Consider the following 25672-nt stretch of genomic DNA (forward strand, 5'->3'; position numbering starts at 1 on the left):
TATGTTGAGTTGGAGAGAGCTGGTGGGAGGAGAGGGAAGAGAAGCGGGATGGAGGGGGGAGAGAAGAGAGAGGATGGAGGGGAGAGCAGGAGGGAGCGAGCGTGGCGAGGGAGGGGAGGGAGGGAGGAGGTAGGGAGGGAGGGAGGGATGGAGGAGGGAGGGAGGGAGTGGTAGAGAGCGGAAGAAGGGAGAAGGAGAGAGCTAGGAGAGGGAGAGGTAGAGAGCGGGAGGGAGGGAAGAGAGGGGAGGAGAGGGGAGAGAGGAGAAGGAAGAGCCGCAGTCTCTCTGTTCTTCTGATCACCTATTCTGAAAATAGCTTCTTGAAGGTTAGTTTGGATTCATATCCGTGGAGAAAAAGAGAGAGGAAGGGGGAGAGGGAGGGAAAAGGAGAGACAAAGAGAGCGAGGAGGGAAACAGATAAGAAGGGAGAGGAAGAGAACGGAGGGAGGGAGATGGAGAAGGAGAATAGGAATAAGAAGAGGGAAAAAAGAGAGTGGAGGGAGAACGAGAGTGGGAGGGGGTGGCGTGCGCGGGCCTAGAGGAGAGGGGAGGAGCAGGAGGGAGGAGGGAGTTGAGTGGAAGAGAGCGAGTGGGAGGGAGAGAGAGAGCGGGATGGAGGGGGACAGCCAGCGAGAGCAGGATGGAGGGGGGAGGAGAGCAGGAGGGAGTCGTGTCGACCGTAACTGTGAGCGAGCGTGGTAGGGAGGGGGGGAGCGGGGAAGGGAAGAGTGGTAGAGAACGGAAGGAGGGGAAGGAGAGAGCTGGAGGAGGGAGAGGTAGAGAGCGGAGGGAGAGAAGAGAGCGGGAGGGAGAGGAGAGAGGGAAGGAGAGAGCCGCAGTCTCTCTGTCTTTGATTCACCCTGATGAAAAATAGCTTCTTGAAGGGTAAGTTTGGATCATTCCGCTCCTGAAATGGAGGAGCGACTGTATCTGCCTCTCTTAACGAAATGATAAGATATTAAACCTGTTAACATTCAGACCAACTAGCAGTGATGACTGTTTCTAATTATGAAATCTCAACCAGGGAGATCTTACAGTACGTGGAAACAAAGAAGCCATTCTACCTGATGGCTATTTGATGTTCCAGCCTACTGCCCCTCAGTTGTCCCCTTACGATGCACTGGTTGACCACAACCGTATATTATGTTTGACCTTTTACCTACGGCGTCACTCTCTATATTTCTGTTTTTTTCGGAGAACACGGTTTTGTTTTAATGGAGTCCCAGGGTATACAGGAGACAGCAAAGTTTATACAGAGCCGGGACCAGTAATGGGCTATAATGAAGCCATGCATGGCTGGAGAGAAGGGGACCAGTGTTTGTAAATTTTTTTAAATTATCTATTTAACCTTTATTTAAACTAGGCAAGTCAGTTAGAACAATTCTTTATTTACAATGAAGAGCCTACCCCGACGGCAAAAACCCTAACGCCGAGACGGATAGACGCTGGGACCAATTGTGCGCCGCCACTATGGGACTGCCAATCACAGCTGGTTTGTGATATCAGCCCTGGAAATCAAAACATGGGTCTGTTAGTGACGCCTCTAGCACTGAGATGTAGTGATGCCTCTAGCACTGAGATGTAGTGATGCCTCTAGCACTGAGATGTAGTGATGCCTCTAGCACTGAGATGTAGTGATGCCTCTAGGCATGAGATGTTAGTTGATGCCTCTAGCACTGAGATGTAGTGATGCCTCTAGCACTGAGATGTTAGTGATGCCTCTAGCACTGAGATGTAGTGATGCCTCTAGCACTGAGATGCAGTGTTCTAGAGCGCTGCGGCCCGCCACTCGAGAGCCCTACATGTGGTGCCGCAAGGCTTTCAACTGGGAGTCTTGAAGTGGACAGGCCATCACTTAAACTGCCTATGAGGACGAGTCCTTGAATTGGGAAAGGCCATCACTTAAACTGCCTATGAGGACGAGTCTTGATTGGAAAGGCCATTACTTAAACTGCCTATGAGGACTGAGTCTTGAAGTGGAAAGGCCATCACTTAAACTCCCTATGAGCACTGAGTCTTGAAGTTGAAGGCGATCACTTAAACTGCCTATGAGGACTGAGTCTTGAAGTGGAAAAGCCATCACTTAAACTGCCTATGAGCACCGAGTCTTGAAGTGGACAGACCATCACTTAACCTGCCTAGGAGCAGTGAGACTGTTAAGATTAGCCCCCTTTTTTTCAATTCTTGCCTAAAATGACATGCCCAAATCTAACTGCCTGTAGCTCAGGCCCTGAAGCAAGGATATGTATTTTATTGATACCATTTGAAAGGAAACACTTTGAAGTTTGTGTAAATGGGAAAGGAATGTAGGAGAATATAACACAGATGTGGTAAAAGATAATACAAAGAAAAAAACAAATGTTTTTTGTATTTTTTTTGTATCATCATCTTTGAAATGCAAGAGAATGGCCGTAATGTATTATTCCAGCCCAGGTACAGTTTGGATTTTTGCCACTAGATTGCAGCAGTGTAGGTGCAAAGTTTTAGTCTGATCCAATGAACCATTGCATTTCTGTTCAAATTGTTGTATCAACTGCCCAAATGTGCCTAATTTGTTTATTAATAACTTTTCCTGTTCAAAACTGTGCACTATCCTCAAACAATATCATGGTATTCTTTCTCTGTAATAGCTACTGTAAATTGGACAGTGCAGTTAGATGAACAAGAATTTAAGAATTCTGCCAATATCAGATATGTCTATGTCCTGGGAAATGTTCTTGTTACTTACAACCTTATGCTAATCGCATTAGCCTATGTTAGCTCAAAATCAAGTCAAATCCCATCACATTATATTGGTCACATACACATGGTTAGCAGATGTCATAAGCATTTCGCTACACTCGATATAACATCTGCTAACCATGTGTATGTGACCAAAATAATGTGATGTGATTTGATTTAATTTGAGAAAGAAAGAGGAGAGAAAGAGACGTGTGGTTTCGGGCAACACGTGGTCAAATCCCAGCCTCATTTAAATGCCCATCTTTTRAGCCTAATCAAGGCGAGATGCTGGGTAAATCAACACAAATGGCAGCCGCCTCGATCATTTAGCAGAGCCAATGAGGCTCAGCCGTTCCAGTAACAGTTGGTTTCCAGGGCACAGAAGAGGCATACGTGGCAAGACTCAGTCCTCATAGGCAGTTTAAGTGATTGCCTTTCCACTTCAAGGCTCAGTGCTCATAGGCACCTTTCTCATTCTCTCTCTTTCTCTCAGATGCCAGTTTTCCCTTATCTAAAGCAATTATCCACAGTGCAACTAGATCATGGCCCAATAAGAAACAAAAATGTATCTGTAGCCTATAATTTAGGAGTCCAACTTGAGCTGGATGGAAACAGCCAGTCGTATTAGCAGTATAGACATGTTTTGAAATACCTGGTGATAAATATATCACAAAAACATATATTTGTATAAATGTGTGATTATTATTCCATCACTGGTCAGTTGGTTTCATTTGACTAAAAGTCAACATGTCTCAAAAGCAGTTGACACCATTATCAGTAAAACAGCCTTTGCCCCAGTGGATGAGTACACAAGTAGGCATGACTTTTGTTAAAATACTTTATAGATTTGCATATCACTCTGTAGTTCCCTGGAGGTCTCTCTCCCTCAGTATCTCTCTCTCTCTCTCTTTCTCTCTCTCACTCTCCCTGTCTCTCTCTCGCTCTCTCTCTTTCTCTCACTCTTTCTCTCACTCTCTCTTTCTCTCTCTTTCAGTCACTCTCTCTCTCTTTCTCTCTCTCTCGTTCAGTCACTCTCTCTCTCTTTCTCTCTCTCTCTCTCTTTCTCGTTCATCACCTCTCTCTCTTCTTTCTCTCTCTCCTCTCTTTCTCTTCTATCACTCCTGTCTCGTCTCTCTCTCTCTCTTCTCTCTCTCTCTTCCTCTCTTCTCTTCTCTCTCTCTTCTCTCTCTCTTCTCCTCTCTCTCTCTCCTCTTCTCTCTCTCTCTCTCTCTCTCTCTCTCTCTCTCTCTCTCTCTCTCTCTCTCTCTCTCTCTCTCTCCCCTTTGGCTTTATAGTCAGACTATTCATACAGTTTTATCTGAACTGTTTCCTGTCTATAATCTGACAACAGTGCCACTGAACTATACTCAGCCACCTGAAAGGCCCTTTTGTGCGGACTCTCCCAACCACACAGAACTCAGAGCTCAGGGAGACCACTAGAAACAAGACAGTTGTATATCACAACTCAAAGTGTCTGGTTTCCAGAACATGTGTCAAATAATTGGGTAAAAGTAAAATAGACACATTCATAGGTGCCCAGTTTAAACTGCCCAGTTTATTAGGTTTGGTAATCTTACAGTGACAGTTTAATTAGAAAGCCTTTGGTGTAAACCAATCATTGATTAAAGTTACTGAAATAAACCTCCCATGTTCTTAGTATGCTGTCTGCTTAACACATGCAAGATGCCTGGATACAGGGTCCATGATTGTATTGGGCACCTAATTTATACAGGTCTCCTGAGTGGCGCAGCGGTCTACACAGCTGCGTTACTACAGACCCTGGTTCGATACCGGGCTGTGTCACAGCCAGCCGTGACCGGGAGACCCATGAGGCGACGCACAATTGGCCCAGCATCGTCCGGGTTAGGGTAGGGTTTGGCCGGCCGGTATGTCCTTGTCCCATCACGCTCTAGTGACTCCTGTGGCGGGCCGGYCGCATGCACGCTGACACGGTCGCCAGGTGTACAGCGTTTCCTCCGACACATTGGTTCACCTGGCTTCCGGGTTAAGCGTGCATTGTGTAAAGAAGCAGTGCGACTTGGCAAGGTTATGTTTTGGAGGACGCACGGCTCTCAACTTTCGTCTCTCCCGAGTTTGTACGGGAGTTGCAGCGATGGGACAAGACTGTAACTACCAATTGGATATGATGAAATTGGGGAGGAAAAGGGGGTAAAAAAATAGCAATGGTAGCACTGAACGATGTGCTAGTCCTTTAGTCCAAAAGCTCCCACTTGCAGACAAACATTTGTGTTAGGCTTTCTATCTTTTACCTCAGTTCTGCCTATGATAGAAATGAACACAATTTAATATTCAGGTAACGCAACTTGTTGTTGTTGTCAAAGTATCTGATGTCTCTGTAGTAGGGTGATTTAATTATTTTTGAACTGACGTATTGGTGATGTACTCATGAGATATAACCTTATGCAACAATGACTGTGGATTTTCCCACTAATAACCCCATAATTAGCCTCCCATCTCTCTCTTTCTGGTCTCTCATCATTACAATGTTGAGTAATTTTTGTTTAAATGGCCATTGAAATAACTTCATCTAGGAGACAGAGCAATGTTGAGTAATTTTTGTTTAAATGGCCATTGAAATAACTTCATCTAGGAGACAGAGCATGTAAAAACACAATGTGACATTTTTCACGTGATTTGTTCACATGTGAAAAATCCATGTGAAACTTCACACGTGTACAAAAACCGTGTTTCTGACTTGTGAAAATCAAACTTTTTATTTTATATATTTTTTAAATCTCCCTGTTCATACCATACATGTGTCCGAAAACCATTATTTTTGTATATGTTTTTTTGTTGTTGTAAGGGACAATCTAATATAGAAGTAAACCTCTCATGTTGATTCTTGCAAGGCATCTGTCCCCCCTATATGGTTCTTAGAGATTAACTTGCTGGTGGAGGGTTGATTTGGGCTGGTAGTTTGTGAATTGACTCAACTTTGAGTTATGAACAAGTWTTCTCAACGTACATGCACAATTTTGCATAAAATTGTATATCTGCATTTTACGTGCGAGCTTGCTTTGAAAAAGAGTGCAAAATGCATATTAATGTCTCATCTGTACTGAGAACTGTCATGTGCAGTAGTACCATCTGATTACCAGTCAGTAGTTTCATAAAGTTACATTCCTGAGGATAAGCGGTGGTGGAACCTGCAGTGTGATGGTATGGTAGCAGTGTTGCAGGGTGGGGGTATATGAAGATACAAGCAGGGTGTAGCTAGTTTTAGTCATTTTTTGAGCAACAAGGCACACCAGAGTTAGTTCAGGCTCATTCATGAGCTTCAGACATCTTCAGGTTTGGAAGGTCTAGTGTAAACAGAACCCAGTGAAATAACATATTGAGTTACCTGTGAAAACMGAAATATTTGGGATGGGGCCGGTGGCAGAAGGGATCTTGTGTGTCTGTGCACACTCTTCCCGCCTACGGTCTCTGTCTTCTCCACCTCCCATAAATTCCAGCAGCATCAATGAACTGACATATTTACGCTTAATATTAATATTTAGCTCTGATATAAAAAAAGAGGCAATTTTGGGGGTATTTTTTAAATATGTTTTGGATATATATTCGTCAGCGCTTGCTATTATTTTTTATGTCAACATCAATATTATTCGGTGTAGACAATGACTGTGCCAGGGACCTGGAGATTGTTCTTAGCCAAAACACTCACCGAACAGAAAATACTCACACTGAATAAACAAAACCGGCAGAAATTAACAGTCAATWTTAAAACAACAACTATTCATAAATCTTTTGGCCAGTTCTGATTATTAATCCTGAAAAACACAGAAAGTGGATTGGCATCAATGCACGATTTACTGTGAAAGTCTAAATTCCTCACCTATCAACTAATTAGCAGCTGTTACTCTCTGTTTATTATCTATGCATAGTCACTTTACCTCTACCTACATGTACATATTACCTCAATTACCTCGACTAACCTGTACCCCCACACATTGACTCTGTACCGGTACCCCCGCATATAGCCTTGTTACTGTTATTTTATTGTTGCTCTTGAATTATTTGTAGTTTTTTTATTTTTTACTTCAGTCAATTTMAGTAAATACTTTCTTAACACTTATTTTTCTTAAAATGTATTATTGGTTAAGGGCTTGTAAGTAAGCATTTCACTGTAAGGTCTACCTACACCTGTTGTATTAGGCGCATGTGACAAATAAAATGTCATTTGATACTGAATGTCATCTATACCAAGCTGAAATAAAAGATCCCAGAAATATTCCATGCGCACAAAAATCTTATTTTGCTCAAACTTTTTGGGCACAAATTTGTTTACATCCCTCTTAGTAAGCATWTCTCCTTTGCCAAGATAATCCATCCACCTGACAGGTGTGGCATAGTTTTGAGGGAGCATGCAATTGGCATGCTGACTGCAGAAATGTCCACCAGAGCTGTTGCCAGAGATGTTAATGTTAATCTATTTACCATAAGCTGCCTCCAACTTCGTTTTAGAGAATTTAGCAGTACTCACAACCGACCTCACAACCGCAGATCACGTGTAACGAKGCCAGCCCAGGACCTCCACATCCGGCTTCATCACCTGTGGGATCATCTGAGACCAGCTGATGAAACTGTGGGTTTGCACAACTGAAGAATTTCTGCACAAACTGTCAGAAACCTCAGGGAAGCTCATATGTGTGCATGTCGTCCTCACCAGGGTCTTGACCTGACTGGAGTTTGGTGTCGTAACCGACTTCAGTGGGCAAATACTCACCTTCAATGYCCACTGGCACGCTGGAGAAGTGTGCTCTTCAAAGGATGAATGCCGGTTTCAAGTGTACCGGGCAGATGGCATACAGCGTTGTATGGCGTTGTGTAGGCGAGCGGTTTGCTAATGCCAATGTTGTGAGTGCCCCATGGTGGCGGTGGGGTAGTTCCCACCAATACCCAACACCTTTGCATAGCCATTGAACAGGAGTGGGATAACATTCCACAGGCCACAATCAGCAGCCTATGCAAAGTGTCACGCTGCTATAGACAAATGGTGGTCCCACCAGATGCTGACTGGTTTTCTGATCCACGCCTCTACCTTCTTTTTAAGGTATATGTGACCAACTGTATTCCCCAGTCATGTGAAATGCATAGATTAGGGCCTAATCTATTTATTTATATTGACTGATTTCCTCATATGAACTGTAACTCAGTCAAATCTTTGAAATTGTTGCATGTTGCGTTTATATTTTTGTTCAGTGTATATTAGAGATATGTGATAGCATATTCATTTATTACTTATTTATTTGCACCAAAGTAAACAAGTGATAGACACCAATACAGATAAAAACAAAATAAAGCAAAAAAAAATGTTTACAGGTGTGGTTGGAAGCCAATGGGCTTATATGAAAACCACACCACAAAACAACAATATACAATACATACAGTAAGTACAAAAATAAAAAAGGTTTGTTAAAACAGATAACAAAACCATAACATGTCTTGTATTTAATATGTACAATATATGGTATCCCTGACTCCCCATCCCTCACCACTTGACTCCCCATCCCTCACCCCTTGACTCCCCATCCCTCACACCCTTGAACTCCCCATACCTCCATACCCCTTGACACCCATTACGCACCCTTGACACCCATCCCTCACCCCTTGACTCCCATCCCTCACCCCTTGACCCATCCCTCACTCCTGACTCCCATCCTTACTCCCTTGACATCCCTCATAACGGTGCAGTTTAAAATCTGAATGACTGCTTTTCATATTAGAGAGCAACATATGAGCACATCCCAGAGTCGCTCTCCACTGTTGACGTTGAGACTGGTGTTTTGCGGTACTTATTTAATGAAGCTCCAGGTGAGGACACTCTAAATATACTTGCCTCTTGCTCAGTTGTGCACCAGGCCCCACTCCTCTTTCTATTCTGGTTAGAGCCAGTTTACACTGTTCTGTTCTGTGAAGGGAGTATACACAGCGTTTGTATGAGATTGCAGTTTCTGGCAATTTCTCGCATGAAATAGCCTTGCATTTTTCAGAACAGGAATAGACTGATGAGTTTCAGAAGAAAGTCCTTTGTTTCTAGCCATTTTGAGGCCTGTAATCGACCCACAAATGCTGATGTTCCAGATACCAACTAGTCTAAAGAAGGCCAGTTTTTAATTGCTTCTTTAATCAGAACAACAGCTTTTCAGTTGTGCTCAAACAAAATTTCAAAACGGTTTTCTAATGATCAATTAGCCTTTAAAATGATCAACTTGGATTAGCTAAACACAACGCGCCATTGGAACACAGAGAGTGATGGTTGCTGATAATGGGCCTCTGTTCGCCTATGTAGATATTCCATAACAATCTGCCATTTCCAGCTACAATAGTCATTTACAACATTAACAATGTCTAAACTGATTTCTGATCAATTTTGATGTTATTTAATGAACAGAAAACGGTGCTGTTCTTTCAAAACACAGGGACATTTTAAGTGACCCCAAACTTTTGAACGGTAGTGTACATATGAGATGAGTAATGCGAGATATGTAAACATTCTTAAAGTGGCATTATTAAAGTGACTAGTGTTCCATTTATTAAAGTGGCCAATGATATCAAGCCTGTAGGTAGGCAGCCACCTCTCGGTGCTCCCATTGCTGTTTACTGAAGTCCACGATCATCTCTTTTGTTTTGCTTACAATTGAGTGAGAAGTTGTTTTCCTGACACCACAATCCGAGGGCCCTCACCTCCTTCCTGTAGGCTGTCTCGTCGTTGTTGGTAATCAAGCCTACCACTGTTGTGTCGTCTGCAAACTTGATGATTGAGTTGGAGGCGTGCATGGCCACGCAGTGGGTGAACAGGGAGTAAAGGAGGGGGCTGAGAACGCACCCTTGTGGGGCCCCTGTATTGAGGATCAGCGGAGTGGAGATGTTGTTTCCTACCGTCACCACCTGGGGGCGGCCCGTCAGGAAGTCCAGGACCCAGTTGCACAGACCCAGGGTCTCAAGCCTAATGATGAGTTTGGAGGGTACTATGGTGTTAAATGCTGAGCTGTAGTCAATGAACAGCAATCTTACATAGGTATTCCACTTTTCCAGATGGGATAGGACAGTGTGCAGTGTGATGGCGATTGCATCATCTGTGGACCTTTTGGGGCGGTAAGCAAATTGGAGTGGGTCTAGGGTGACAGGTAGGGTGGAGGTGATATGATCATTGACTAGTCTCTCAAAGCACTTGTCATTTAGTTCAGTTACCTTTGCTTTCTTGGCAACAGGAACAATGGTGGTCATCTTGAAGCATGTGGGGACAGCAGACTGGGATAGGGATTGATTGAATATATCTGTTAACATACCATCCAGCTGGTCTGCGCATGCTCTGAGGACACGGCTAGGGATGCCGTCTGGGCCGGCACACATTTAAATGTTTTACTCACGTCGGCCACGGAGAAGGAGTGCCCACAGTCTTTGGTAGCAGGCCGCGTCGGTGGCACTGTATTGTCCTCAAAGCGCGCAAAGAAGTTCTTTAATTTGTCTGGGAGCAAGACGTCGATGTCCGCGATGGGGCTGATTTTCTTTTTATAATCCGTGATTGTCTGTATACCCTGTCACATACGTCTCGTGTTTGAGCCGTTGAATTGCGACTCCACTTTGTCTCTATACTGACGCTTTGCTTGTTTGATTGCCTTACGGAGGGAATAACTACACTGTTTGTATTCTGCCATATTTCCAGTCACCTTGACATGATTAAATGCGGTGGTAAGTGCTTTCAGTTTTGCGCAAATGCTGCCATCAATCCACGGTTTCAAGTTAGGGAAGGTAATAGTCACAGTGGGTACAACATCACTTATACACTTCCTTATAAACTTGCTCACCAAGTCAGCGTATACGACAATGTTATTCTCTGACGCTGCTCAGAACATATCCCAGTCCACGTGATTGAAGCAATCTTGAGCGTGGAATCCGATTGGTCAGACCAGCTTTGGATAGACCTAAGCACGGGCGCTTCCTGTTTTAGTTTCTGCCTATAGGAGGGGAGCAACAAGATGGAGTCATAGTCAGATTTGCCAAAAGCAGGGCAGGGGAGGGCCTTGTATGCATCGCGTAAATTAGAGTAGCAATGGTCGAGCGTGTTACTCGCTCGTGTACTGCAATCGATATGCTGATAGAATTTAGTTAGCCTTGTTCTTAAATTAGCTTTGTTAAAATACCCAGCTACAATAAATGCAGCCTCAGGACACTTCTGCGAGCAGGCCTTTCTAATCGACCTGGCCCGGGTATCCTGGAAGGATATTGACCTCATCCCGTCAGTCGAGGATGCCTGGTCGTTCTTAAAAAGTAATTTCCTCACCATCTTAAATAAGCATGCCCCTTTCAAAAAATGTAGAACTAAGAACAGATATAGCCCTTGGTTCACTCCAGATCTGACTGCCCTTGACCAGCACAAAAACATCCTGTGGCGGACTGCAATAGCATCAAATAGTCTCTGCGATATGCAACTGTTCAGGGAAGTCAGGAACCAATACACGCAGTCAGTCAGGAAAGCAAAGGCTAGCTTTTCCAAACAGAAATTCAAAAAGTTTTGGGACACTGTAAAGTCAATGGAGAACAAGAGCACCTCCCAACTGCCAACTGCACAGAGGCTAGGTAACACAGTCACCACTGATAAATCCATGATAATCGAACATTTTATTAAGCATTTCTCTACGGCTGGCAATGCTTTCCCTCCTGGCTACCCCAACCCCGGCCAACAGCTCCCCCCCCCCCCCCGCAGCTACTTGCCTGAGCCTGCCCAGCTTCTCCTTCACCCAAATCCAGATAGCAGAAGTTCTGAAAGCGCTGCATAACCTGGACCCGTACAAATCAGCTGGGCTAGACAATCTGGACCCTCTCTTTCTAAAACTATCCTCACAAATATCGTAATACAATACATTAATCAGATATGTTACATATTCATCTCATAATATTGAAGGCAGTGTGATGTTACAGCTGCTTATCTTTAGACATATAGCCAGTAGGCACCCAAACTAGGCCTATCTGAAGTATGAATATGATCAATCAAATCGCCAGGTAGCCTATTGTTCTGGCAGACATGAGTCAGTAGTAGATTGCTAAACTGTATTTTATATGGGATGATAAACGTTGGACTACTCTGTTTTTGCCAGGCAAGACTGGAAGAAGGGAATCTTCTGGTCACTAATCTGGATATGCCTTTGCGCAGTAAACACATTTAAACAAAAACAATAAAAACATTCTGGGGGAAGTTATACCACCAATGGGCACTTTGGAGACTGGAAGGACAAAAAAAGGCGTGTGTTCTGCACAGGTAGAGCCCTATCTGTGCACGTTCCTGCCACCCCGTGTGATTTAAAAGTACATTTTGCTATGATCCTTCATGATTTGCAAAACTTTCATTATTTGCAGGATATTCTGTAAATCTAGATTAATCTAACCCTGATGCAGATTTTGAAATAAGTAATTGAACAACTGAAATTCAAAGCTTAGTTTATAATTTTGGGAACTCTAGTCGTTCAGTTGGCCAGAAGTGGGAAGGTTGAGTTATGGAAGGGTTAAAATATTTATTGTTCATAATTTCTTTGTGGAGCAGTAATTGATATTTTGATGTGCTTTTACCGGTAATATCCACTGGGTTGCATAATTCAACTCCCTTAATTAACATTTTATGTTTACTAAAATTCTATATCTGTGCCCTGCAGCTGCTAGAAAGGAAAATAGCTGAGTTCATCTGATTTAAGGACATACCACACGCTGTTTTGTGTCACAACTAATTTTTATCAATGTGTTATTTTAACCCACACAGTTGTTTGTATCATTAAACTTTATTACTCCTCGACGACGCCATGTTTATTAATGATGCTGGCATGCCGAATTTGCAACACTTTACTGTCTGTCTCCTTTCCTTTCTGTTAAGGGCTAGCTAGACGCTAGAGAGCAATACCACACCCTGACTGTGGTATACTGTAACATCAGATAGAATTATCATACCAAAGCAAAGCCAAACTCTAAGTCCTTCTCCATGACTGTCAGTTTAACTTAAGTCCTTTCTTTACTTGTCAAGCCTCAGTGTTCTCAAAAGCCAACGGCTTATGATAAATAAGTTAACTTATTATAAATAGGATAACTTATGATACATAAGCACACTTGGTCTCTGATTTACATGTTTGTTCACAACAAGACATGCCTGTAGTCACATTCCACAACATGCTATATATACACTTTGGACCGATTTCTGTCTCTGACAAGATATTCAAGCAGGCTTTCCAGCATTCTCTCACGGCAGAATAGAGACGTTTTGATTTGACCAAAGCAAACTAAGATTAGCCCCAAAGAACATTAAGTGCTGTTCATTTGTTGATTGTTTCAGCTTCTAGATTGAACTCAAACCCCGTCTTGTGTATATCCCCCACTATATGTATTTCAGTTCAAGGAGTAATAGTTAATGGGGTGTCTACAGCATAGGTGGTGAAGTGCAAACTCTGCCTGACTTGGAGCTTGACGAGCAAGCAATGGAAGTGGAATTGTGCTGCTCTGCACCCACAAACACAGACATGGCCTCCCTTCCTCTCTCCGCCAGTATCGTACCGAACTACAATCATTAGGGTCACTTAAACCCACAGCACATATTAGGAGGGTAATCATTTGCAGTGTTTGCAGCTCAGTAAGGACAATAAACGGGGTGCGGACATTTTGGGGCAGCATGGGGTGTTGTGTGTTGGCAGTGGCTCTGGTCACGACTCCTACTCCAAACAGTCAGGCTTGTCCTGAAGACCCAGCTGATTGAAGCTGCTGCCCCAGTTGAGCTGTGTGCTGGCTGCCAATAGGAGGTCACCCGCTGGGGGGAAGTGTTAATGTACACCTAATCCCAATAACACTGCCAGAGACAGGGCTCACCATCCACACAGATCCAGAACCATAACACACACTCACACACAGGTGTAGCCGGTGTAAAATGGCTAGCTAGTTAGAGGTGCACACTAGTAGCATTTCAACTGGTGACGTCACTCGTTCTGAGACCTTGAAGTAGTTGTTTCCATTGCTCTGCAAGGACCGTGGCTTTTGTGGAGCGATAGGAAATGATGCTTCGAGGCCGTTGTTGATGTGTTCAGAGGGTCTCTGGTTCAAGCCCAGGTTGGAGCGAGGGGAGCAACGAAAGCGACAATGTTACACACACGCACACAGACACACACACAAATGAAGATTGCTATACTGCCATAACTACAATACATGAATCTAAACCATCAATATCCTGTACATTACCCTCGTTGTGAACCAGGCTTCCCTAAAACAGGAAGCCTGGGGAAGTTAATGGCAGAAAAATTGCTAAATAGGGGTGGGAACCCAATGTAAACCAGTGATGCCTCACAACACATTAAACCAATCAAATGCCTTGCATGGGCGGAGCTCCAATAGTGCTCACTAGATTAGTGCCGTAGGTGCAACAGTGCGTGAGAATGGCCGGGAAATCGCAGGTAAAACCCTCATCAGAATATGTTGATGTCGATTTGGTGTACAGAGCACACTTCTGACAAAACAGAATTAACGTTTTCTTCAATTTTCTTCAATGTTGGAAACTAGCATACGGAACAACTCTCTGCAAAATGTGTCCTTCCCGTTCGGAAAACAGTGACGGACATAACACGCAGCACCAACGGGCATGTGGGGGGAGGGTTCTTGAAATGTAACATCCAATCAAAATTCTCCAGACCTCCAAGGGAGGCGTGACAGCGACGTGATTTTGGAGGCATGGCAACGTGAGACTACCTGTAAATAAACGCCTCCGGTGTTAAATCACTGTTGAAAACGCCTAAATATTCTGCTCTCTGCAATGCAAAGCCGAACCTTGTTGCTTCAAGTGATATTAATGAATGGACTTTGTTATTGTAATGGTGTACACTAACTTGATACAAGTCTGCCTGCAACCCATGCACTGGGCCAACCCTTTAAGTGCTGGTCAAGGAAGGGAGGCAGGGAGGGAGGGAGGGAGGCAGGCAGGCAGTCAGGCAGGCAGGCAGGCAGGCAGGCAGGCAGGGGAGCGAGGCAGGCAGGCAGGCAGGCAGGCAGGGAGGGAGGGAGGGAGTACACAGCTGCTTCTGTTGAACAATAATTCTAGACATTTTCAGTCTTCTGCCGATGAGGATCATGTTTGAAGAAGTGTCATAACACTTTTGATTGTCACATGCCGCACAGGGGAAAGGATGCAGATGTGAGACACAGGTCCTCTGTATTTAGTGTACCAGTATAAATGTATAGCTGCGTATATATTGTTCATACTGAAATACAGTAGAAACAGGTGTGCAGTTACTATATGTTACAGTATTTAATCCATGACTCACTTAATAATGCCACGTAGTGTAACCTGGGATATCTCTCTACTCTCGCTGAATTTCCCTCCATATATTTTTTCATTTGCGTATATTTACCTCCATATATTCTGTAGTATTGGCCAATGTTTTGTGCTGAAACTACTGTGTTTAGTAGTGGACCTGGCAGGGTATTTAGTTGGTGTGGGGGGGAGGGGGGGAGGGCTTATATTCCTGTTACACACTTGTACAAGTGTTTAATGGAAATGTGTTTTTTGCGTATCCCAACTCCTCCTGAGACACCCGCAGGGAATGGGTTCATGGCTAGGGTCACCATTGTACAGCACCCCTGGAGCAATTGGGGTTACCTGCCTTGCTCAAGGGCAAAGCAACAGAGATTTCACCTTGTAGGCTCTGGGATTCAAACCAGCAACCTTTTGGTAACTGGCCCAATGCTCTAACCTCGAGGCTCTTTACATTCCGGAGGTTGTATTTGCAAACATGTACAGAAAAAAATGCTGAAAATTGTTTACAAAAATAAATTGGAAACTTACTTGGCGGAGGAGTATTTCTGTCTGTAATAAAGCCCTTTTGTGGGGAAAACTCATTCTGATTGGCTGGGCCTGGCTCCCCAGTGGGTGTCCTCCCGGTCTCACCCATGGCCGCCCCCCTGCCCAGTCATGTGATATCTATAGATTAGGGCCTAATGAATTTATTTAAATTGACTGATTTCCTTATATTACTGTAAATATTTGAAATTGTTGCATTCATATTTTTGCTCAGTATACGTTTTAGTCATTTAGCTGATGCTCTTATCCAGAACAACTTACAGGAGTTAAATGCATTGCTCAGGGGTACATCGGCCGATTTTTCCCCAAGATGGCTCAGGGATTCAAACCAGCGACCTTTACTGTTACTGGCCCAACGCTCGTAACCTCTAGGCTACCTGTCGCCCTGTTACCTGTCATGTAGCTCTCCCTGAATGAATGAGGAGACCGAAGATTCTAAGGACCAGCCCCAAGAGGGCATGAGTTTGAATCAGACTGTAGCTAGCTTTCCATCCAATTGGCAACAGATTTTCATGCAAATATTCTAAAATCTGCATGAAGAAAATATGCGCATTTTAAAAACTAAAGTTCAATGTGTTTCCAGTCTACTGATAGTTTTGTCAAAATTGTTGTGTTAAATAGCAGATGTGCCACTCTGGTCTTGGTGCCTGTGCTCTAGCCAACAGTTTGCAGCGCAGGTAGGCTAGTCTACATGATGACATTATTATGGATAAAAGCAAGAATAATTGTATTTGTCAAACGGCAGCCAAGCATCGATCATCATGTCATTTAGAATCATACCATCGATATTTATTGGAAAGGAGCATCAAGCTCATCACTGTGCACTTTCACCACCCTGTGAAGTTCATCAGAAGTAATTTCATCTGTAGCCTACTAAACTGTATGGTTTCCTGAATCGTAGGTGGGAGGACCACACACCATATCATCACGTGACTCCAAGTTTACTTCGATAAGATGGTTATAATGTCAATATTTGCACTTAAACACATTTCCACCACCATTTCTTTGCATAATACATTTTACAGACACAAAAATTAACAAAAAATGATCTGTTGCTATTTAGAAAATTGTACCTGAACCTTCCTGTTTCTGTCACGCCCTGATCTGTTTCACCTGTTCCTGTGATTGTCTCCACCCCCTCCAGGTTTTGCTTATTTTACCCAGTGTGTTTTTCCCCGTACTCCTTTTGCTATTCTCCTTTTTCTAGTCCTCCTGGTTTTGACCCTTTCCTGTTTCTGGACTTTGTACCCGCCTGCCTGACCATTCTGCCTGCCTTGACCACGAGCCTGTCTGCCACTCTGTACCTCCTGGACTCTGATCTGGTTTTGACCTTTTTGCATGTCCACGACCATTTTCTTGCCTACCCCTTTGGATTAATAAACATTTTAAGACTACAACCATCTGCCTCCTGTGTCTGCATCTGGGTCTCGCCTTTTGTCATGATAGTTTCCATCACAGCTGTCGTGATTTTTTTATTTATAAGGTATGACATAAAAACTGTGGATGGAAACAGGGAGTGGTTTGTGATATAAAGTGGAAAAGGTGTTAAAGTCTAAATATTGAATAAAACGATATTTGAACTTACTCTACCGGTTGTCTGTGAGGTTGGTCTTTCAGTGGGTTGAAATACGAGACAAAATATCCACAGGAAATTATAATTTCCCCGACTTATTAGAAATATCTGTTTCTAACATCTGACACATGCACAAAACCATGTAAACACCTGCAAGACTTCGGTCAGTATGCATGCATCGAGTGCATGTACTTCCTTCTTGTGCATGTGCCTTTGTTCACCAACAAACAAATCTTGTTTGCCACACACAGAGGTGGGTTTAATAATACTTTCCTATCGATATTTTGTCTCAAAATTTGACCCACTGAATTTTATTCAACATTCGTGACAGACAAGGGAAGTTATGTGGGTTTTTTTTCTATGTAAATGTGCTTGGTTATGCTGACATCATCGCCACGATCGGAATTAGGCCTCCCTGTGAGTCACAGTCTCTTGTAGCGTCTGAACTTTTCAACCTGCAGTGTAAGCATTTTCAAATAGAATAAAGTGTAATTGTACTGGTTTGGTATTTCGCCTATTAACATCCCACTGCTTGGTTATGGTGGTGTTAGTCATATGATGGTCATTTGAATAATTCTGTGAATACTACTTGACATGACTTAATTCTGAAGTAAGTGCAGGCAATGTTTAATAAAGGCCCAATCCTGAATTTGAAAAACAACTCACTCAGGAAAAGCAAACAATGCTCTTTTTAATGGCAAACAAAGGGATGAAGCAGAAGAGAGAAGAGATGAGAGTACAAGTACATTTTGAAACCTTAAAACTGTGAAATATAACCTATTAAAAATAGGAACAAATGCCACTGTGCTGTATCAGGGGAAATACATAAAGGAAAAAAGTGTGTCCATTGTTGTGCATAAAAATATAATTGTAATTTTGAATCTATGTTTTGTGTGTATTTCTGGGTTGTGAGCGATGGAGTCTTTATTTTACCATTAAGCAGGCCACCAACCACTGTTGCATGCAATAATTCATAGAGCTCCTTAGAAAACGACTCAAGTCCATCATTGTTCAGAGGAGTGGACCATTTAGTTTGAAAGCCTGAAGAAATATGCTGCAAATGTAATTAATTTTGGCTGAATGCGCCGACAGACTCACAGGACTATTTAACACAAGTGCCATACATGACATTTTTCCTAAACTTTGCTCCGGCTGAAGATTGAGCTGCATGTGTGTTTTCCCAGATAGACTAATGGACAGACTGGTACTCAGGCTAAAATGCTTGACTTAAATGGCATCAGCCACGGTTTATCTTAATGCAATCTGGACGTTTCTTTGGCACGGTGTAGCCGTAGTAGATGTCGTTTTACTCCGTTTTGGAATTCCGACAGAGATCTGCCAAGTTTTCTCCAGTGCCAAACGCCTGTTGTCAAACACTGTTGGAATGTCGAGTGCAGTGCAGGCATCTATCAAACACAGTATGTCAAAAACGTTGAGGTTTATACATAGCCGCAGGAAGCAGTGGTGCTGAGGGTGCTGCAGCACCCCCTGAAAAATCGGAATAGAAACAAATATATGAATAAAAACTCAAATAAAAGTAATGCACGGGCCTTTACAAATCCTGTATTAGTGAACTGATATAGCCGTCGCAGCATCCCCACCCCAACCATCTTCCTGCTGCTATGGCTTTACAGAGCTATCCCTTCCCTCCACTCCCATCGACACTGTTCACACCACTCTCCAAAGCTGTAATCCTAACTGTTAGAGACACCGAACTTCTTTGTCCCTTTAATTTGAAACGTTGGTGCTGCTGTTCTGTTTTATTTTGGTTCCTTCTAATTAAGGCTACTAACTTCTTGGGGGGGGGGGTATCCACGGTGGGTTCTGATTTATCCATGGTGTTATGTCATAGATGGGTTCTGATTTATCCATGGTGTTATGTCATAGATGGGTTCTGATTTATCCATGGTGGTATGTCATAGATGGGTTCTGATTTATCCATGGTGTTATGTCATAGATGGGTTCTGATTTATCCATGGTATATGTCACAGATGGGTTCTGATTTATCCAGGTTATTATGTCACATATGGGTTCTGATTTATCCAGGGTATTATGTCATAGATGGGTTTTGATGCGATGTGTTACTTGCTGCCTTGTTGTTTTGCAGCCTGTCTGTTCCGGTACAATGGGTTCTCTTTTGTCTACCTCATCTACCTCCTGCTCATCCCACTGTTCCCAGAACCCACCAAAACAACAATGCAAGGTAAGAAACATTTCCTCCATGATGTATTCCATTTAACTTATTTAGTCAGGTTTGTTTCTTACAGTAGATGTGTTCTTACTGTACAGCTCTCTTCCATCAGTGTAAAGGCCACATATGTTTTGGTATGAGGATGTGGAGGTAACAGTTATCTGTCTAAGAGTCAACTGACACATACAACACTTTTAGAGACTCTTAACTGGTAATTCCTTGAGCAAACAAATCAAATCAAACCAAACAATTCATTTTAAAGAGCCAGCGGTTAAATGGTTACATTATCAGGGTTTATGGATGTCCTCGGCCTAAACCTAGGATTTACAGCACTCAGTGACAGAATGATTTCAGACTCCTTGGCCTCTGGGTCAGGAGTCAGGGCTGAGAAATGATGGTGCTGTGGTTTGACATTGCAACACACACACACACACACACACACACAATATCTGTCCTTAAAATACTGAGGAAACATTTTCCTGTACGGTTTTCCTTCATATGAACCTCAATCTTTACCATCTCAGATTGAATATGGCTTTCATTGTACACTGTAAGCCTTCAGTTAAATATAAGATACATCTCTTCTTAACACTACCTCCCAAAATGTGTGACAGCCAGGCAGGGATAACACCACTCAGGAAAAGGGAGGGAGGGAGGACAGAGTGAGATGAAAGAATGCAGCTTCTGCCTGTCTGCACAGAGACACATGCACTCCTCCTTCACTCTCCCCCTTAAGTGTCAGCTGGCCACAAGTTCAACTCTCTCTCTCTCTCTCTCTCTCATCCTCATTAGCCTGCGAAAGCTCATCCTAAAATCGAATATCAGTGCCTCTGGCTACTACCAGTGCTGGAACACACTTTGCATCAGTACACGCTAAATCTAACTGATTCCCTTGTGTTTCTATAGGGTGGTGAGTGTATAGTGAGGTATTAGCAGTGTTGTGTATGAATATACTCCCCTTAATGTGAATTGTATAAACACTCCTTCCTATCCTGTCCTCCATTGGCTAAACTTATTTCAGTGTTTAATAACCCAGCTGTTATCTGGTCAGAAAAACCTTTTTAGTCACTCCATCTGGTATTCTGGAGTTACTTGAAAAGTTATAAAAGTTATGAATTGAAAAGTTATAAATTAATTATATGTACCCATTGATTCTTGAAGAATATAACCTATAAATGCCTCATGAGCTTAGTTCAACTGTCATACCTAATTAGATGTCACGATTGTCCAAGGGAGAGAGAGAGGACCAAGGCACAGCGTGTAAAAAATACATCTTCTCTTTATTTAGGAGATGAACGAACGAAGCAAAACAACAAATAGACGACCGTGAAGCTATAACCGAACAAAATGCAAACATGCAACCTAGACACAGACACAGACCTAGACAATGACCCAACAAAAACATGATGCCTATGGCTGCCTAAAATATGGCTCCCAATCAGAGACAAATGAAKGACATCTGTCTKTGATTGAGAACCACTCAGGCAACCATAGACATACCTAGAAACATTCACTCAACCATAGACATACCTAGAAACATTCACWCAACACAAACCCATACACTAAACCCAACACCCCCTTTTCCATATAACCACCCGAAACGAGACAAAACACAAACATTCCCCATGTCACACCCTGACCTAACTAAAATAATAAAGAAAACAAAGATAACTAAGGCCAGGGTGTGACATTAGAACCCAAAATATAAACTTGTTTTACTCCAATATTTGTCAACAAAGTAAATATTGAGAAAACACTGTATAGCCTCAAAACATGATTACAACTATTATTTTGATGTCATGGAGGTTCAGTCCTTGCATCCATAGCTCTGTCTATGAATGTGAGAGTGGTTGCATTTTTCCAGTCCCATCCCTTAGCTTTTTACCAAAACAGGGGTGGGGAGTATTCCAGACGTGTCAGAGCATGCAACACGTGCTTGTCAGTCATGTGTCTCTTGTTTCAGGAGATTCTCTTGCCTTGGGGTGACAAGGCTTGGTACTAAAATCTAAAGTTATCCCCCCAAATAAAGTAGTCCACCAAAACATTGGGGGACGAGTGGGTTGGTTGGTGACAGTGGGGGGGGGAATCTCAGCCGGAAAATCTTGACTCAATATCTACCCAATGACGCCGGTACATCACAAAGACAGGTTCTTGCTCTATATTTACTCACAAAAAACAATTTTATGACTTCTATTGAGGTGAAGACATGACACTCATTCCACCTCGACACCTCTAGGGAAATTAAATGACCATTTGAATGGCGTTACAGTTTTGTGGTTCCCATTTTTTTTTTTTTTTTGAGGAGGAGGACGAAGCAGCTGAGGCAGCCAAATGGACAGAGACAAAAAACTGTGATGGAACAAGATCATATGCCGGTGATGGACAATCAAGAAGTGATAGAGGTCAGGGTTCAAAAGTAAAGACTTCTCTGGTCTTCTAGCAGCTGGTGGAGTGGTGGAGAGATTGAGACATCGTTCCTCTCCTGTTTATTCTCCTCCAGCTGTTTCCCTCCATCACAACTCCAGTGTTGGGCTTCAGTCCCATCTCCACTCTCCTGGAAAAAATGGACATCAATTAGTTATTTTCCTCAAGTCCTTTATAAACCAAAATGTTCTCTGATTTTACACAGCTTTTCTAATAAAGCTTGAGTGACCGTCCATATGTCATCCTCCGCGACACCTGTTGAGGCCAAGCTTTGTGGTCAAGCAGGTAATTATAGCTAATGTTTAGTCAAATTCAATAGGGCTCGATCCAATCATACCCGCATTCCGGCATTCACGCAATTGATGTTATTCCCACAGTCAAATCCAAACTCTGAGGAAGACAGCAAACATTACTATTGCAGAAACACAAACAGTAAGTCCAACTTTTGCAGTGGTATAACTGTTTGGAGAAGTCAGTCAGTCAGAGTGTCATGGGCTGATGCACTTTATCAGTCAACCAAAACCTTGATGTAAACAACCCAGACCTTGCTAATTGACACAAAAGCCATTTCCCCTGATGACTTGGGCTCTATATAAGTTCCCTCAGAGGAATCTCTGTAATACCAAACAACACCACAATCCCAGCAAACTCCAGTACCCCACTACTACGAGCCATCCTGAAGGACGGTAATACAAACAGACGTAATCTGTCCTTGGAGAGGGGGACGCAGGAGACAAGAGGGCTTCCTGAGGAAACAGAGCTCAATGGGAGGCGTGGGCCCACCCTAGGCCCACACCTCCCTAAACCCCTTCGTCCAAGCCCCTCTGTCTCTTTTCTCCAGGAAGCCGATGAGTCACCAGTACCGTTCACACAATGAGCTGCCTATCTGCCTGCCATCCCAATTCCCCCCTCTCTGTCACTTTGAATCCTGCCTCAATGCAACCTGTCAACCATGACCCTCTGGGACCCTCTGTTAAAAGGCAAACCGACAGTGAGGCTTTGACTCATTGGGTATTTTGTCATGTGGATCGTATTTGAACTTCTATTGCTGTTTCATAACGTTTGATGGCCCAGTGCAGTCAAAATGAGATTTCCCTGTGTTTTATATATATTTCCACACTATGAGGTTGTGAAATTGTAAAAATTATGATAATTCCCTTTTAGTGTAAGAGCTGTTTGAAAAGAACACCTGAAATCTCAGCTTGTTGTCGTGGCATGGAGTTTTGGCCTGCCTGGTGACATTAGTTAATAGACCAATAAGAAAGAGAGTTCCAAACCTCTCTGCCAATAACAGCAGGTTTTCAGTTTTCCCCTCTCCACTCAGTCTACTCCCAGACAGTCCTAGCAAAATATTAGCTTGAAATTGCTCTTTGCTAAGAAGCTATTTTTGTAAATTTTTGGCCGTTTTAATTGAAAACAATCACAGTAAGGTACTTAATTGTTACTCAGAAATGATTTGATATTGAGATAAAAAAAATGGCTGCATTGGATCTTTACATTTTTGGACCGGTTGTTTGCAATAGAAATTGGATCAGTCGCTTGTTCAGCACTGAATTTAATAATAATAGTGCAAAATGTTAAGGGAGGCTGAAGAATGCAAGTTTCTGCATCACTGTCTGTTGAACAGTCAACTAGCTCTTTCTGTTGAGGTTGCATTCCAAGGTAATTACTGTATGCTGGCTTGGGCCGGCTCTGGACACATTTCTTTGTTCATTGCAAGATTCTTTTTGGAGCCAATTGAGGTCATGTCACACACACCCACCACCACACACACACACACACACACACACACACCACACCACACACACACACACACACCAACACACACACCACACACACACACACACACACATCACACACACACACACACACACACACACCACACACGCACATTCACACACAACACACACACACACACACACACACACAACACAACACACACACACACACACACACAGGTACGAGCTGTACACACACACGCCTCTGACTCACATCATGAAGTATAATTAGAGACTGTTTCACAGTTTGTTTCCTTGATGGATTAAACATTTGTTAGCTTTTTTGTTAGCTGTAGCATTTGCTACATTTGCTACAGCTAACTCAAATTAAATCAAACTTTATTACTTACAAGCCCTTTAAACAACAATGCAGTTCAAGAAAGAGTTAAGAAAATATTTACTAAATAAACTCAAGCTGTTAAGTAGCCTTTTGGTCCTAGACTTGGCGCTGCGGTACCGCTTGCCGTGCGGGAGCAGAGAGAACAGTCTATGACTTGAGTGGCTGGAGTCTTTGACAATTTTTGCGGCTTTCCTCTGACACAGCCTACTATATAGGTGCTGGATGGCAGGATGCATGGCCCTAGTGATGTACTAGGCTGTATGCACTACCCTCTGTAGCGCCTTTCGGTCAGAAGCCGAGCATTTGCCATACCAGGTGGTGATGCAAACGGTCAGAATGCTCTCGATGGTGCAGCTGTATAACTTTTTTAGGATCTGGGAACCCATGCCAAATATTTTCAGTCTCCTGAGGGGGAAAAGGTGTTGTCGTGCCCTCTTCACGACTGTCTTTGTGTGTTTGGACCATGATAGTTTGGACACCAAGGAACTTGAAACTCTCGACCAGCTTCAATACAAACCACGTAGTCATGGGTGAACAGGGAGTACAGGAGAGGACTAAGCACGCACCCCTGAGGGGCCCCAGTGTTGAGGATCAGCGTGGCAGACATGTTGTTGCCTACCCTTACCACCTGGTGGCGGCCCATCAGGAAGTCCAGGATCCAGTTGCAGAGGGAGGTGTTTAGTCCCAGGGTCCTTAGCTTAGTAATGAGCTTTTTGGGGACTATGGTGTTGAACTCTGAGCTGTAGTCAATTAAAAGCATTCTCACATAGGTGTTCCTTTTGTCCAGGTGGGAAAGGACAGCGCACAAGTGCGATTGAGATTGCGTCATCTGGGGATCTATTGGGGCGGTATGGAGTGGGTCTTAGGGTATCCGGGATAAGGTTGTTGATGTGCGCTGAATACCAGCCTTTCAAAGCACTTCATGGCTACCGACGTGAGTGCTACGGGGCAGGTTACCTTCACTTCCTTAGGCACAGGGACTATGTTGATCTGCTTGAAACATGTAGGTATTACAGACTAGGTCAGGTAGAGGTTGAAAATTTCAGTGAAGACACTTGCCAGTTGGTCCACGCATGCTTTGAGTACACGTCCTGGTAATCCATCTGGCCCCACGGCTTTGTGAATGATAACGCATTAGTATCTGATGTGAACAAGACCTTTGAACAGGTCAACACACAGTCGTCCGGTACAGCTGGTGCTCTCTTGCATTCTTCAGTGTTGCTTGCCTCGAAGCGAACATAAAAGGCATTTAGCTCATCTGGTAGGCTCGAGTCACTGGGCAGCTCGCGGCTGTGTTTCCCTGTATAGTCCGTAATAGTTTTCAAGCCCTGCAACATCCAACGAGCGTCAGAGCCAGTGTAGTAGGATTCAATCTTAATCCTGTATTGATGCTTTGCCTGTTTGATGGTTCATCTGAGGGCATAGCGGGATTTCTTATAAGCGTCCAGATTAGTGTCCCTCTCCTTGAAAGCGGCAGCTCTAGACTTTTGCTTGGTGTGAATGTTGCCTGTAATCCATGGCTTCTGGTTGGGAAATGTATGCACGGTCACTGTGGGGACGACGTCGTCGATACACTTATTGATGAAGCCGATGACTGAGGTGGTATACTCCTCAATGCCATTGCCTAGTAATATCACTGTACTCCTTTCCTCAGCATTCTAGGCCTAGTAGCATCACTCCACTCCTTTCCTCAGCATTCTAGACTTAATAGTATCACTCCACTCCTTTCCTCAGCATTCTAGGCCTAGTAGTATCACTCCACTCCTTTCCTCAGCATTCTAGGCCTAGTAGTATCACT

At 43.4% G+C, this 25672-nt stretch overlaps 1 protein-coding gene across 1 annotated transcript in view; it reads left to right on the forward strand.

Moving 5' to 3' along the window:
- LOC111973502 (piezo-type mechanosensitive ion channel component 2-like) overlaps positions 1-25672 on the forward strand; it is a 221509-nt gene that overhangs the window by 11104 nt on the left and 184733 nt on the right. Inside the window, 1 exon segment of the mRNA XM_070446791.1 lies at positions 19249-19344. Coding sequence (XP_070302892.1) covers positions 19249-19344 — 96 coding nt within the window.

Source organism: Salvelinus sp. IW2-2015, linkage group LG14, assembly GCF_002910315.2.
Source record: "Salvelinus sp. IW2-2015 linkage group LG14, ASM291031v2, whole genome shotgun sequence".
NCBI lineage: Eukaryota > Metazoa > Chordata > Actinopteri > Salmoniformes > Salmonidae > Salvelinus > Salvelinus sp. IW2-2015.